The 17,078-nt window shown below is 47.7% G+C and overlaps 1 protein-coding gene across 1 annotated transcript in view; it reads left to right on the top strand.

Moving 5' to 3' along the window:
* Positions 1-16,108, top strand: part of neurl1aa (neuralized E3 ubiquitin protein ligase 1Aa) — a 29,367-nt gene extending 13,259 nt beyond the window's left edge. The window contains 6 exon segments of the mRNA XM_062448255.1: positions 5,665-5,677; positions 5,679-6,148; positions 6,151-6,249; positions 6,252-6,386; positions 11,683-11,832; positions 12,801-16,108. Coding sequence (XP_062304239.1) covers positions 5,665-5,677; positions 5,679-6,148; positions 6,151-6,249; positions 6,252-6,386; positions 11,683-11,832; positions 12,801-13,045 — 1,112 coding nt within the window. The 3' untranslated portion in view covers positions 13,046-16,108.
* Positions 16,109-17,078: the final 970 nt, after the last annotated feature.

The following is a 17,078-nucleotide window of genomic DNA, read 5'->3' as shown; positions in this document are numbered from 1 at the left end:
CATATAAATGAAAATCAATTGAAGAATCCAAAAGAAATGTCTTTACGCCCTTATTAATTGACCCTGCCAACTGCACGATTTTACAAACGGATTATATTTCTAGATTAAACTCAAAGTCCAGTAAGTTGTTAAGTCTTGGGTCGGAATTCCCACCTTCCACCCTGCCTCACCAAAACAAAAGGTTTAGCCTATTGATAGCTCAGCGACGGCGCAATTGGCCGGCCCAGAAAGAAATAAAAACAGTCGACGGGGTTTAATGTAAGAATCTTACAATGGGAGTTATTAATTCTTCGGATATGGGCTTCTGGATTGGTGGAGCACAGCGGCGCATGACTGATTCTGGCGATGACCTAAGGGACCGGGCTTGTGTGACTTGTGGGGCATTTGCCCGGCTCTTTGTTCAGGGCCATGTGTCGCCGCGGGGACCAGCTGGCCTATGAGAGGGAGGCAAGGGTTCAGAGCAGAACACAGGGCTCTGAGGGACCTGGGGGACTGACAGACTGGCACGGCGCCAGGAGGACGCGATGTGGCTCCTCCTCTCATTCGTAGTCTCTCTGGCTTTTTTCTTCTCTTTCCACGTATGTTTTTTGCATAATGCTCTCTCTCTCTCTCTCTCTCTCTCTTGCTCTCTCTCTCTCTCTCTCGCTCTCTCTCCTTACTATGCCCTTGATGCACTATTTCCCTCTGCTGTGTTCACTCTGCCAAGCCCTTTCTCTCCATCCTGTTTTCATCTCTCCATCAGTGACTCTGTCTGGAGACCACGCCACTCTCAGTTCCGCTGTCAGCTGTGCTGCCCGCTGTATTATACTGTACTAAAAGCACAGATCATCCCTCTCTCCTCTCCTCCCCCAGACCAGTCCCTCAGTCACACTCAGAAGAGGAGAGCGCCCGGGAGGCCGGGGATAAAAGAGAGAGAGGGAGGGAGGGAGGGAGGGAGAGGGAAAGGGAGAGAGAGAGAGAGAGAGAGAGAGAGAGAGAGAGAGAGAGAGAGAGAGAGAGAGAGAGAGAGAGAGAGAGAGAGAGAGAGAGAGAGAGAGAGAGGGAGGGATGGGGAGAGGGAGGGAGAGGGAGAGAGAGAGAAATCCAGGCTTAACAGTAAATCCCTCCTCTCACAGGAGAGCCACAACCTTGGCTTGGGCCTATGGCACGTTCCGTCTGCTAAAGCTAGCAAAGCCATTAAGCCTGCCTCGCCCCTCTCTCTCCGTAAACACACGCACGCACACACACACACACACACACACATACAGCTTGTGTCCTTCTGAGCTTGGCCCTCATCAACAAACACTCAAATGGGAAGCCAAAACCTTGGTTTGATACCGTGTATTTATTGGTTTAGCCCAACATGTGTAAAATTGGGTGGGTTCTAATCTAAAGCATTCAGAGTTTTTAAACCATGTCGCCTTTCTCCTCCCTTTCTCTACCTCCCATGTAGAGAAAGCCAGACAGACAGGTGATGAACTGGGTCAGACATCGAGTCACGTTCTAATGAACGGCATTCAGAGATAGCCAAAACAACAACGGCTCATATCTCTCGATATCTTCCAGCCCTCTCTCGATGATTATTGGTGCAGCCTGCCAGGTGGTGAATTTGGTTCTCAATTGAATGTGTTTTAATTTGTAAGAAGCCCCCCCCCCCACCCCCCCCCCACCTATTCTGCTCTCGCTTTCTGTCTCCCTCTCTCCCTGTGTCTGCAGCTGGCTCTTCTGTGCTCCTATCACAGTGACTTCCTTAACGGGGTTAGGTTGAGAGCAGAGTGCCCACTCTGTTTGAAGTTCCTTTTCAGAGAGCTTAAATGTGGCCTCGGCCAATGAGATTGTACATCTGTGGCTAGTGAATATGAAAGCGACCAATGGGACAAAAGGTTGCATCCGCTCAAGAGCAGGTGCAGCACGATGAGCGAGGCAGCAGCTGGTGAGGTCACAGTCCACGCACGCGCACACACACGCACACACACGGGTACACACACGGGTACAACACATGCATAAGCGCGGGCACATACACTGCTTGAGATGCGGCGCGGAGGAAAAACACGCAATTCCACGCCATATTCATTGAGAAGGAGACAGAAAGAGAAAGAAGTTTGAGTTTGAGACAGAAAGAAAGTCGGACAGTGGGAGAGAGACAAACACCTTGACAGAGAGCGAGAAACAGACCGAGAGAGAGAGTGAGAGGAAGGGAGATGAAACCAGCTTCCACACTTCCTTTTAGGTTTTCAACCCTCGTGAAAAGAGAAATAGGTTTTCTCATTTTCTCCTCCCTCCTCCTCTTTCCCTCGCTCCCTCCCTCCTTCCCTCCTCGTGCGCCTCTCTCTTCTCTTACATCCTGTCTCTCTCCAGAGTCGTTCTATCATCCCCTCCCAAACTCAATTCCTTCCTGAGTACCAGGAGACCTGCATGTGTCACTGGACCATCCTCCCTCCACTGATAATCCAATTTAGGACGGAGTGCTGCTCGGTAATGAACAAATAGATCCCTTGAAATCCACACACCGCGCACGCACACCACCGCCATCAGCTTCACTCGCCGATGTTACTGAAAGTCCTCCTGCTATTTTGACTGGAGTGGGCCACAGGCTTCTTCACTCAGTTCCGGAATCGTTTGCGGCTGAGTCGTTAGTATGCCTGAGCAGTTCTCCGCAGCCTTGGGACAATCATTCCACAAATCATCGGGCTTTACAACGTCACTAAGTGCTTCAGATTGAGTCGCCGCCCGTTAAAATGTCTCTCTCCAAAAGTTGCCCCACAGGGTGTGGAAAACGGAAATGGAATCAAATCGGCGCTGAGAATGAGACTGTTTTTTTATTTTTTTTATTTTTCTCTAATGCAACTGAGCTGTTCAATTATAGGAATTCTATCCTCGTTTTTCAGACCCCTTCATGTTCATAGGCAGACTCGAAGGGGGGGGGGGGAGAGGCTGTTGAGACAGGGAGGACGGATAGTGCAGCCATCAGATCCAATATACGCTAACGCTAGTCATCGCTAGCTCTCATAGCCCTGAGCAGCAACCTCGCTGTGCTTTTTGGAATATTTAACGGACCATTAGCAGGCTTCCGAGGCCCTGCCCCTCCCAATTACCCTCCTTGGAAAAGATCAATTAGAACAATTACTGGGCCTTAGGTGGTGAGTCATTCATCTCTGTTGTCCCAGATCTCAGCTGCTAACACTAACTGACATGGCAGGATTTTGAGGAGTCTGTGATGCGGTCTGGCTTTCAGTGTATAAAGAGATCAGAGTGAGCACTATGTAAGGAAGGTGTATCCGAACAGACAGGAGACTAAGAGTGGATCAAACATTCCCTCAACGCTCATTGTCTTTGGTTACATTACACTCACATTACAAGTGTCAGTCACACATCAGTGGGAAACGTCAATCATTGTCTTTATGGACCAAAGAAGGCAGTTAAAGTACATTTTCAACTTAATCTAAATTCACTGGTGTGGGGTAACAGCTACGGCAGTCAGTCATTTCAGTACATTAAATGGTTTGCCCGCCAGCCATCCAGCAAACCAAGTCAGCCAGCCAGGTAGATATTCAGCCATCTAGATAATCATCTAGCCAACCAACCAGCCACCCAACCAGCCAGCTGGCCAAATGGTCATCTAGCCAACCAGGCGGGCAGTCCACCAGGCAGTCAGCCAGCCAGTCAGGCAGCATACAGTCGCTTCCTGAAACAGTGTCTCTCTCAGTCAATCTGGGTCTAATCTCCTTAGCCAGCTCCATGAAAGAGGATGCTGTGATAATCTTGGTGTATTTCCCCTGCTAACAGGCACTATCTGGTTCCCACAGTGTCTTTTAGTGTTTATGTGAATACACTAGTTGTGTATTTATAATATATTTATCTTTTCTTTTTTTGTTGTTGCAATCTATAGACACATTCATTTCTAAGGATTTAAACCACAGTAGAAACATATTTGGAGAAGAAGCATATTGTTCCTGTCTCGGGCTGGCCTGAGGTGCAGTAGTCCCTTCTCTGTGGGGGATAGAGAGAGAACAGGGGAACAGGCTGGATGACTCTTTACAGGGAGGCCGTTCTCTCTCTCTCTCTATTTCTTTTTTTTTCCTTCTCTCCCCCTCTCATACACAGTCTAAGGTCTCCTTCTTTCACTTTGAGTGATGGAGGTGTCGGTTTTCACAGCCCTCTCCGTGGAGGGAGGTCAGTCAGGATCACTTTGGTTCCTGTCTCTCCTTCTGAGGCCCATCTCTATCTCTCTCGCTCTCTCGCTCTCCCGCTCGCTCTCCCGCTCTCTCTCCCGCTCTCTCTCCCGCTCTCTCTCTCTCTCTCTATCTCATTGACTCTCCGTGACCGCTGTCTGTGTGTCCTCCCTGTCCTCTCCAGGCTGGTTCTGTCTCTCCCCCACAACTACACTACATTAAATGGGTCATTCATTTTTCTCTTCCTCCTCTCTTTGCTGCACACACATCCTCCCTTCTGTTCTGAATGATAGGGGTCCCCCACCCTCGCAAAGACTGACAGTGGTCTCTGTCAGGATGGCAGTCTAATTTTACCCTGCCGTTGGTCTGGGGGGTTGGAGGGGTGGAGGGGGGTTGCTACATTAAAGGCCTTGTCTTCAGCTGCGTCCCTGGCCTCATGCAGCTGGGGGCTGGGCAAGGCTGGAAGCAGCCAGGGGAGGGAGAGGGAGAGGGAGAGAGAGAGAGAGAGGGAGACAGAGAGAGACAGAGAGGGAGAGAGAGAGAGAGAGAGAGAGAGAGAGAGAGAGAGAGAGAGAGAGAGAGAGAGAGGGAGAGAGGGAGGGAGGGAGGGAGGGAGGGAGAGGGAGAGGGAGAGGAGAGAGAGAGAGAGAGAGAGAGAGAGAGAGAGAGAGAGAGAGGGAGAGGGAGAGGGAGAGAGTGTGTAGCCCAAGCACTCTACACCTCTTAATGTTACAGTGAAGGGGGATATGTGTTGGCAGATATCAACTGAGCACCGTGGTAGATACTGCCACGCACATCTTTGTCACAAATCTTACATGAGAAAATATGGTCGAAATTATTCACACCCAGTGATTTTTGCGTTGTTGAAATTGTATCTGTAATTGTTATCATAGTCAGACAGTAATCAAGCATCTAGACTTCACTGAGTCACTTCCCCACTGGTTCTAAAGCAACCAACCATATCTCCATTCTTTAATTGCTTTTGCTGGTGTCTTGCTTAGAGCAGCCGGGTTACAGATTTAATGCATAATCCAGTACTTAATACATCTAAAACTAGCTTGTAGAATCATTGAAATTGGTCTTTTTCATTTGTCTTTGTCTCTCTTTCTCTTTCTCTTTCTCTTTCTCTTTCTCTTTCTCTTTCTCTTTCTCTTTCTCTTTCTCTTCTCTCTCTCTCTCTCTCTCTCTCTCTCTCTCTCTCTCTCTCTCTCTCTCTCTCTCTCTCTCTCTCTCTCTCTCTCTCTCTCTCTCTCTCTGTCTCTCTCTCTCTCTCTCTCTCTCTCTCTCTCTCTCTCTCTCTCCCTCCCTCTCTCCATCTCTCCCTCTCTCCCTCTCTCTCTCTCTCTCTCTCTCTCTCTCTCTCTCTCTCTCTCTGTTTCTCTGTCTCTCTCTCTCTGTCTCCCTCTAATCAGTTTTTTCCTCTCTCACACACACACCATTCTAAGTCATTACTGTGTACCACATGACAGTTGGGACCATGTCTGACGTTCTGTCCCCGTCCTTCCCCGTCCAGAGAGCGAGGTGGTCCGCCGGACTGCCTCGCCCGCGCTCCTTCACCACGGTCCGCTCCTCCTCCCTGCGCCGCGAGGCCGACGACTCCCGCCTCTCCGTCAGCCTCTGTGACCTCAACCTCCCGCAGGACGAGCACGCCCCGCGCCCCCACCGGGGCCACGCCCTCCGCCTGGCCCCCGGCGGCTCGGCCTCCTCCTTCTGCCCCATCCCCCAGAACTCCCTCAACTCCCAGCAGTCGTCGCTGCTGCCGCCGGCGCTCGAGAGCGACCTCCGCTTCCACCAGCTGCGCGGCGCCCACATCCAGACGCTGGACGAGCAGACGGTGGCGCGGTCGGAGCACGCGCGCGAAGAGCGCACGCTCGTCTTCACCGACCGGCCGCTGCGCATGGGCGAGACCGTCTTCATCAAGGTGACCAAGTCCAGCCCGGCGCGCTTCGGCTCGCTCTCCTACGGCGTGACGTCGTGCGACCCGGCCGCGCTGCGCCCAGCGACCTGCCATACAACCCGGAGGCGCTCGTCGACCGCAAGGAGTTCTGGGCCGTGTGCCGCGTGCCCACGCCGCTCCAGAGCAGCGACATCCTGGGCTTCTGGTCAACCAGGAAGGGGAGGTGATTCTGAGCCACAATGGCGTCGGCGCGGGGATGCAGGTGTGCGTGGACAACTCGCGCCCGCTCTGGATGTTCTTTGGCCTGCACGGAGCCGTCACGCAGCTGAGGATTCTGGGTAAGTGAGTTCAAGGGAATGAAATAGGGATGCTGACTGTTGGGGAAAGAAAATGCGTTCTCGTGGAGCTTACGTCATTAGCATACGTCATTAGCATACGTCACTAACTTAGGCATAAGCACACACACACACTGCAACCTACACAGTCTCCGTAGTGTGAGGAATTCACAACCCCCGACCAAAACGCGATGGCAGCACTGAAGTTGAGAGAGTGTGCGCATGAAAGTGCCTTGCTTTGGATGAAAGCAAAACACTACATGTAAACACTAACTGTAATGCAGGCTAAAGATTAGTGTTCACAGTTATCTTCTTGTGGAGCTGAAAGACCGTTCTAATCTATAAGCTGTTGTTGGCTTTAAGAAAGGATTTCAGGTCTAAATGCAGCCCTTTTCTGTCTCGGGCTTAACGCTGTGGTTAAGATACTGACCACCTATAAAGATTCACACTGCTCTGGAGATTAGGTTCAGGATCAGGGCCTGATCGAGTCGAGCCACAGGAAGTTGGAAAGAGTAATTGGCGTACCTTGAAGCCTCCCTCTTGCAGACAGGAAGTCTAAATACAGTGAGGAGGATTACGGAGGAACCTCGAGCACGGAGAAGGAAATAACAGGAAGCGAGAGAGCGACGAAGGAAGAGTGTGAGAGGAGGGCGGGTGGTGACCTTTCACAGCGGGAGGTCGGGGACGTGACTAGTCCCCAGCAGGACGCACACTTTTCCTCTCAGTGGCGTGCCAGACCGCCTGACACTTGATTACACACTGATAATGACTCTGAGCATGAAAGGTGTGTGTGTGTGTAGGAGGTCTATGCTTCCGTTCTTTATTGGCAACGGCAGCCGTGTCGGAGTCCCAGGTGGCTAACTAGACCTGTGGTACATCGAAGGAGGAGTCGGAGATAGTAAGTGCTTTGTACGCTATCAAAAGTAATAACTTCAACTATCAAACTTTCTGGGGGAAAAAAATAGAAGACATTTGACTCGTCATTAGAAGAAGAACTTTTAGAAAAAAAGGTTTCAACTGGAATTGTTTTGAATTCACCTCCCTCATTTTCCCCTTCACATTAGGGTCTCTCAATTGAGTCCTAATTACAAGCTTGAATTGATTGAAGCATCCAGACGTTCCAGCGTTATATGTCTGTCTGAGGACAAGTGGGACTAAATATACTTTCTTTTTAGTGCTGGTAGATGTTGGAGGTTTGGGGGGGGGAGACCATGGTGGAGGTTGAAGAGGGACATCTTTGAAGGGATAGAGAACACAGAGGAGGAGAGCAGGGAGAGGGTCAGACCATAGATATATATAAAGACTAGATGTATTAAGACGGAGTCTAGAACGTCCGCACACGGCGGCCATCTTGCTACAGTCAACTCGCTCACCCATAACATTGTGTTGATGCTACATGTACTTTTTAAATGACCATAACTTGCTCTAGATGGCCGCTATGTGCGGACGTTCGACTCCGTTGTCCGGCAACGCGGACGAGACATCTACCCTTTATATATATCTATGGGTCAGACGGACAGAGAAGGAGAGAAGGGCAGAAAAAGAGATATGGAAAAACACATTCACTCACAGAAGCACGTCTGAAAACGTCCGGATCACATATCGCTAGAGCCTAACCCCCATTGTTATAGCATGCTGCTTGCTAAGTTAGTTGCATGTTGCTTGTTTGCCCTTGGTCCATTACCCCATGCTACAATAATACCCCATGACCCCTGAGGTCATCGTGTTATTGACGTGCCTCTGTTTACCAGGACCCCAATTAAAGTACACAGTAGATGCGGCGGCCATATTAGATTTTTTCCCTCCATTTCTGTGGAGCCACACAGGGAGATGACCGACTTTGGTCTATTACAGGTTGCGTGTGGCTAACTTTAGCACTGCGGCTGTGGTGGCTTATGCAGACAAGACGGTCAATAACACACATGAAAACAACACCGTAGATGTGTGGGTATTGAACTTTTTCCCTGTAGAACCACATTTCAGTCCACAAGCTACATATAGCTTCCTTGTGGCTAGGCTACATTATAGGCTACATAAGTGAAGGGGGATATTCAAAAGGGTCAGAGTGTTTATTGTTCCAATTCTCGAGCAAAATTCTTCACAGAAATGTCACAGGTCCCCAACTTCATAGGGTGAGTGACTAGGTAAGGTCGAGACTGGAGTGTCTACATAGCAGGATCACTGAAGGATACTAGTGTGCAAAGGGTATGGGGAAGGGCATACTCAGAAGGCCTGGATTCTGTCTGTGTTCCCCTGTAATGGCCTGTGACTGGCCTGCAGAATGGACTCTCTCCAGTCATCCATTACCCAGCAGATCCTCACTAATGATAACGGATGATAGCATCAATGCTAACATGTCAGGGGTATAAACACTGGGATGTTGAGGAAGACGAGAGCTTTGACGAAGATGTGAGATATAAATGTGGAAACGCTTAAGCGCTGCCTGGACACGCACGCACGTACGCACGCACATACACTACCTACTGTATATTCTGAGATAAACTGCCTTGATACATAGTCCTGTCTAAACCAAGCCCTGCAAACCTTTACTTGTCCTGATAGTGAAAGAAAAAGAGAGAGTGCAGAAGAGATTAACAGACAGAGAGCATCTGAGATAGAGAGAGAGAGACAGAGAGAGAGACAGAGAGACAGAGAGAGAGACAGAGAGAGAGACAGAGAGAGAGACAGAGAGAGAGACAGAGAGAGAGACAGAGAGAGAGAGAGAGAGTTAAGTGATTTAACACCGTCTTCTGTTTGTGACCTTAAGCTACGATCCCCAAAACACTCAGGCCTAGATATGTGTTTAACAAGAAGATGACTCTCCTCTTACAAACCTTCACCATACATAAACCCCTTGTTGTGGATCCATTGCCCTACTTCCTAAAAGAAGACATTGAATCAACAATTTGTTTGTGATTCAGAACATCGACCACCCACACGGTTGCAAATGAGTCCAGTGTTTAGAGGATAGTGTTTCCTCGGGAAGTTAAGAAGATTAACTGTCCTCCACTCCCCCCCTCATCTCTTCCCTTCTCCCTCCATCCATCACTCTCCCAGTCTATAAACGGCGCCCTATATTCCATCCTCCTCTCCTATTTTTCCACCTCTTTTCATCCTCCACTCCTAATGGTGTATCCTGGTGAGCAAATGTTGTCCTCACGACTGAAGTCATCCATCACACACACACGCACGCACACACAAACACACACACCAGACTGGGGACCCCATTGCGGGTCTTATGTTGTCAAAGTGGGACAGTGTTGGTGTGACATAGTCTACATAGCTGTCATAGCACACTGCTCTGGAGGAGAGCACTCAGAGAACAGCCTCGCGTATAGATGTCTGGGGCCAGTAGATGGATAGATGGATGGAGAAGGAGAGAAAGGGAGAGAGAGAGAGAGAGTAGGCAGAGGGTGATAAACCAAGAGATAAAAAAAGATAAAAATGTTGATGGATGATTAAGGGAGAGCGAGGCAATAAGTAAACGGAGAGAGAGGGAGTGCCCAGCTGTCCGCGCTCCGCTGGTATCTGATCTGGCAGTGAGAAGCTCGGATCAGACCCAGGCACCAGAGTCAGCTGCTGATGGTGGGGGAACTGTCTGCCTGTCTGCCTGCCTGCCTGTCTGTCTGCTTGTCTGTATGACTGCCTGCCTGCCTGTCTGCTTGTCTGCCTGCCTGCCTGCCTGCCTGCCTCCCTGCCTGTCTGTCTGTCTGTGCCTGCCTGCCTGCCTGCCTCCCTGCCTGTTTGTCTGTCTGTTTGTCTGCCTGTATGACTGCCTGTCTATCTGTCTGTCTGTCTGAGGGAATGATTAAGAGGGAGACACAGGGACGTCCAGGCCGGGGTCTCCTGAGAAAGGGAGCCCTCCAGATATACAGTATGACAGCATGTTGTAATGTGACGCCAGGGAGACCAGCGTATCGTGGGATTTATATACGTATGAATGTATTTTCAGTACAACAGTAAGGCACACACATGGGCTCACTAATCCATGCCCACACTACAACTACATTCCCAACACTTGCACACACTGTATGTTACATAGCCCATTCTTACATGCAGTACAACATGCAGGCTGTCTAAACCACACACACACACGCACAGTCCTACACAGGGAGGCTTAGGTCACAAGGACAACCCTCATCACAAACAAACAAGCCAAGTCCTACTGCCTCTGCCCCCCCCCCCCCCCCCTTCAACGGCTTTGTGTACAACGTTGCTTTATCGCATGTCATGTCATGGACCTTGCCACTCAGGAAACAAACACCACCCTCAGAGCCAAGATGGAGTCTGTCCATGTCAAAGTCAATGTCTGTTTTCCGACCCAAAATGGACACCCAGCTGCTTAGCTTACTATGGACATCAGTCTTCATATATCGGCACTACAGTGGACATGGCACAGGGAGAGAAGTCGCGAGGGGAAAACAAGAGAAGAAGACAGATGAGGTGTAAAAGCAGTCAGCTGTCAGAGGTCATGACGGTCTTATCCCTGTGACACACATGAGGAGTTCAGATGTTTCCTACATGCTATCCAGGAAAAATGGTTTAACACCATATTTACTTTACCAAGAACATGACTGGCGCTTGCCCCGATAAACAGTGGCTTCAACGATGCATCTGTGTTTGTTCCTTAAAAATAAGGTTTGTGATGGCTAGTCTGCACCTTGCTATTGTTAGACATGAAAGCTTTTTTTGTGTGCGATCAATGTCACTTGATTTGATGGCGGGAATTAGCAAAGCATTTCACTGTCTTCATTATCATTCACACGGCAAGCAACAGGGATCAATTTGCATTTTTATTCGCTGAATGTTAAACTGTTCTTTCATTATCTACTTTGAACAAATAATTATTCTTCATTTAAAATGACTGCATCTGCCAATGCAATTGAAAAAAACACGGTCAATGACATCGAGGTGACGTCTATTATGTGATGTGATTTCTACCGTCCCATTCCCACGTGATAATGCCCTGTAGCTGGTGTCTGACCCTGGCTTGTGTAGTGCCCTTGACTTTGAGAGGCCAGCATGTGATGTCATTCAGGGGAGTCCACGACTTGACCTGTGACCTTAAGCGTACTCGTCATTCCGACAACGTCTCCAGAACCTGCTCTGGGAATTTGAATGAGTTTATTCTACCCTTTTCCACTTCAAAACAGGCTGAAGGAGGAAAGCACAAAGCACGTCTGCACTAAGAGAGAGGGCCCGTCTACTTTAAAAGACCGAGTGTGTTAAATAACATCCCTTCAGCTTATCCTCTCTCTTCCTCCCCCCCGCCCCCCTCTTTCTCCATCTCTTCCTCCAGGCTCCACTCACCTGGGGGAAGCGTGGGGCTCCTCCAGCCCGGGCTCCCCGTCCTCGTCCCCCCGCACCCCCAACATCCTGGGCAGTGGGAGCTCTGACCCCGTCCTGACCGCCGGGCCCGGCTCGGGGGCTTACTGCAGCTCATCAGGGGGTGGGTCGACACCTCCTTCTCCACACACTGTGGGGCACAGATACACTCACACACACACAGACAAACACACACACACAAAGAGTCACTGCACACTGGCATACATGCAATGGTGGCACCCGATTTCCCACAAAAACGTGAACACACACTCACCACTCTTATCAATCCCCCCCCCCAGGGGTTTGAGTGGAGACAAACACCGTCAGAGCCATATGTTGTCATGTGATGTTGGTTGAGTACATTGCCTGGCCCCTTCTGGGTGTTGCTGCTTAGACAGAGAGAAAGGACAAGATGTCTAGGACACGTGTGTTATGTCACTAAGCTCTCACAGTTACATAAACGTGTGGGTTTCCAAAGTGATGCCAGGCAATGCCTATGCACTCCCGTTGTCGTATCTCTTGCCATCAAAGGGCTGAATGACGGGCTTTAGACAAAGGTACTGGTGTGAGTATAACTCAGTGGTAGATCATTTGATGACGAATCGACAGGTTTCAGGTTCAAATCGAAACTGTTTGTCGCTTCGGATGAGAGCGTCTGCTAAATGAATACATCACATGACAGAAACGTGTTTGAAATGGCATACTAATATATGCTCGTTCTTTGTGTTCGTCCCTCCCTTCACCCCCCCATCCCTCCCTTCACCCCCCCATCATCCCCCCATCCCTCCCTTCACCCCCCCATCCCTCCCTTCACCCCCCCATCATCCCCCCATCCCTCCCTTCACCCCCCCATCCCTCCCTTCACCCCCCATCCCTCCCTTCACCCCCCATCCCTCCCTTCACCCCTCCCCATCCCTCCCTTCACCCCTCCATCCCTCCCTTCACCCCCCATCCCCCCCTTCATCCCCCTCCATCCCTCCTTTCATCCCCCCCTCCATCCCTCCCTTCACCCCCCCTCCATCCCCCCATCACCCCCCCCCCCTTCATCCTCTCCCCCATCCCTCCCTTCATCCCCCCCGTCCCCCCTAACAGGAACCATGCCCAGCTCACCCGTCAGCCTTCCCAAGTCTCCTACCTTCCAGTCAGGTCGCGGGCCGTGGTCGGGCGACGAGTGCTCCATCTGCTACGAGAACGCGGTGGACACGGTGATCTACGCCTGCGGCCACATGTGTCTCTGCTACACCTGTGGCCTCAAACTGAAGAAGATGGCCAACTCCTGCTGCCCCATCTGCCGTCGACAAATCAAAGACATTATAAAGACCTACCGGAGCACGTAGGGGGAGGGGCGAGGAGAGGAGGTGGTGGTGGTGTTGGTAGAGACAGGATGGAGGAGACAAGAGTCTGAATACTAAATATTGAAATGACTCTGGTGTTGGTTGGAAAGGGGAATTTGAGAGGAGGACGAGACAGAGAAACTTTTTGAGGGAGGAAAAAGAAGACTGGTGTTTTGTTTTTTCTTCTGCCGTTTTCAAGGAATCCTCTTTGTTTTAAATAACTCCCGTTCGAAGGAAGACAGAGTTGAGGCGAGGGTCTCATGTATTTCATACTTGTTGCACTCAAAGGTATAATGGCGTTTGAAGCAACAAAGGGAGTTTACTGTCTCTCAGGGAGAGGTGTTTGTACTCTCTCTGGGGATTCAGGAAGTTTCTCTGAGACTTTGAGGAAGTGAGGAGGAAGTGACATCGCTCGTACTTTTTCATTTGTTTTTCGAGAGTCATGTTTGTGATATGGTGAGAGCCTTGCTCGCTATGGAGGCACATGAGGTGTTTTCAGGCTCTATGTCTGGATATTAGCTATTTATTTTGTGGCGGAGGACTGTCTCCTTCAATATATTTAATCTCACCCAGACATATTGCTGTTCCAACAAGGCAAGTGTCATCTAAATATGTGGTGCTTTATGCATTTCTCAGTACGTCACAACTTCTGTCTGTGTGTTACTGAGACAAACTGCAGTGGAAAGGTGAGAGGACCTATTCATGCGTCGTAATGAGAAAGTGATGCATTTCTGTAGAAGTAATACAATATGTCATTGGGAGATGGCTAATGTGGTAACATTGTGAAATACAGGGATACATAGCAAAACAGGAAGTGTAGGAGTGCTTTGTCATCGCTCCTACCGTCCTACAAGGTCATGTCCTCTCAGACTTAATGTCACCTGTATGGTAGATGTGTCATAGCAATTGTGGGTGTTAGCTGTTTTCTATTGCTAGCTAGCTGCTCGCTTTGTCGTGTTGTTGCACTGAAGTATTCTCCTTTCATAAATGCCCCATTATGAAAGGAAAGGATAATGACTTTCACAAATGGGTAACAAACCTCAGAACAATGCAACCTGCGGCCTAATTTCCCACAGAATGATTTCCCAGATCATGTGACAGGAAGCAGGAAGTTAACAAACTGTAATTTGCAGATCCCCAGGTCCAACAATTTTCTGATATATTTCCAAACTGGGGCTAAAACTCCACTATTCAAAAGCCCAAACACACTGTGAACACACATATGATGAATACGTTTCCCTTTTAAATGACTCCCTTGATCAGCCACCAAGCCTTGGGACTGTTGCCATGGGAATGGCAGCAACCACAGATATGACACAGATTTCTGCCTTAACTTTTGAAGGGTTCATTAGTTTTGTGTGGACGTGTAAAGTACTGTGGTTGCCTGGTTCCTGTACATATTTTCACCAAGACCCCTTACTGGAAACCAAATATACTGCTCAGTGGCAGGAAAGGACCATTCAGGAAGAAAACATGAGGAGAAGCACACACACAGAACTGAATTCAAACGTTTTTTATATCTCAGATAGCTTGCTAGCTTAAAGGCCAGGTGTAACAGACAGTGAGTAACATGTTAAGATATGGCCCTTGTTCTCTAACCAATGTACAGTAGTAATATCATCGGCATACATAACAACACTCATACCAGCGACCCCATATCCTTTTGATTCAGGAGCAGGAAAAACATGTCAAAAGTCAATATTTTAGGATCAATGTGTCATCCTTTTGTGTACAACATCTGATTAGTCTCCAAGTCGGATATGACCCCCATCAACACATTTTAGCATAAATCATTCATATGTGTACTGGAACTACAAGCCATTGCTTTCCACAGAAAGCTGCAAGGCTTAAAAACACGTTGTTTCTCTTGGGAACAATCAGCACCCTGATGTAATATAAGATATTTGACAAATGGGGATTGAATCTTGCTGCTACAGTGTTTGTCAGCTCCTCTTTGGGGCAAATGCTTACTTAGTTGTGTCCACTACAACCCTCTCGCCACTCATTTGCATAGGTTTCGCTACTGCTTGAAATGTCAATTGAGATTTGAATGTTAATTTATGCGATAGGAATGAGAAAAACAAGTCGTCTGCTTTTCACGTTTGTTAATGTTGATCATCATGATTGTAATGTTTGTTTTCTGGGTTTTTTCGAAGAACCATGAAATAATAAACTTTTTTTATGTTTTTATCCTACAACAAGGATATATAAATCTTGTACCTTTAAGCAATAACAATATAAATTGCAGTATACAATCACAACCTCATTGCTTTGGGTACAAGCTAAGCACATATTCATCCTTTACATCCCTGTATTTCAGATGTTTTTTGTAATTGTTGTTTCAACCCATTCAAGGGAATTCTACCCAGTTTGTGTAGCCCTAATTGAAATTATTGAAAAGGCCATTGTGTTGTGGTCCTGTTCAGTGTCACTTTATAAAGCTCCTGATTGTAATTTTGTAAGTGATTAGTCTCTAGGTATACTCTGGGATATTGACTGTGTTTTTTGACCAAATCAAAATTTCAATCAAATTTAGATTTGTCAATCCTAAATATGTTGAATAAATGTATTTCCCCCATTGGTGTGTAATGGAATTATAAAAAAAAATATTTTTCATACTTTCCTAATATGATGATCATTTTAAGATGACATTGTATGACTGATTAAAAGAAAATCAGTCAATTGTCCAGGACAGTCCACTTTAATGCAGGGAATTTCCTTCAGAAGATAGCATTTACTCATGTTGACGTCATAACCTATTATTTCCGGGTTAAGTTTCACACAACAAATCTTACATGAATGAGTTGCAATGTTCTCAATATTTACACAGAAGCCATTTTTGGTTCCCCTGTTGAATGTTGTCGACCCTGTATTGTACTGTGTTAGTCACCCTCTACATTGGTGTGTGGACAGATTCCTCAGAAATGACTGTACTTTGCTGGTGTGTTTACTTTCTACTATATATATCCCAAGATTTAGGAGGCTTCTGTTTCTAAGAAAAAAGCACATGTCAGTAGATTTGGAGTGGTTGTTCTTTTGCTTTCAGTATTTTCAGTTGTGTTTGAATTGATGGTTCGCTCTATACTAGTTTGTGAACACAGGGACCAATTGACTACAAGCTACAAAACGTGATGCTTCGGTTTTACTAGAGTGCATTCTTTATGAATGGTATTTAGTCAGAATGGAATCGTCGAACAACGTTTTCAAGACCATACTTTGTTATTGGGTTTTGTTGTGACTCTTGCTGAGGAAATACCTTGCAAACGTGTTTATTAAAAAACTTGTTTCCAAGTGATCTGTTTGTAAGCGCTGTTCAACATGAGTCGGACCATTGCGTCAATAAACTTTCCAGACATATTTCAGCAAAATGTCTCATCTCTGTCTGTTTTTTTTCTAATGTTGTCACCTATCTCTTTTCCACATCTAGAAAGGTGTATATGCAAAAACTTTCAACATGTATTTGTACATTACATGCTTAAAACATTCAATGTACATTTTTTAAGTTATGTAACATTTCATTGATTTGGACAACCATCACAATCTAACCACCTTGCAAAGGACAAACCCATGTCCGTACAAATATGTCTTTCATCATAAACAAAGGAAACCAAATGCAGTGAAGGACAGCTGTATAACTCATGGCCCAGAGTGGTCAGGTGCCATGGTACAACATACCGTTTGGGCCCCCTGTTACATCATTATTTGTTACTGAGTGGTCCAGCTGTTGAGGTGCTTTACTGTACGTCCGAGAGGGAACACACACACACACATTGTGACAAACATTGTGACACACACACACACATACACACACACAGGCTTATGAGCAGAAGGCACCAAGCAGCTAGCACCTTGCCCAAATATCCCTTTGAAGCCTCCGGATAGCCATCAGTCTGTCACTGGTGGATTACCTCATCATCTGTCAATGTAGAGAGCCTGCTCACAGAAATCCATACCTCATTGTTATGATAGGTAATAACTAGCTATATGACCACCATGTAAAACCAAACTGTCATTAAAATGTATGGCTGTGCGTAAC

Source organism: Osmerus eperlanus, chromosome 22 (assembly GCF_963692335.1).
Source record: "Osmerus eperlanus chromosome 22, fOsmEpe2.1, whole genome shotgun sequence".
NCBI classification, from domain to species: domain Eukaryota; kingdom Metazoa; phylum Chordata; class Actinopteri; order Osmeriformes; family Osmeridae; genus Osmerus; species Osmerus eperlanus.
This window is presented reverse-complemented; position numbering and strand designations above follow the sequence as displayed.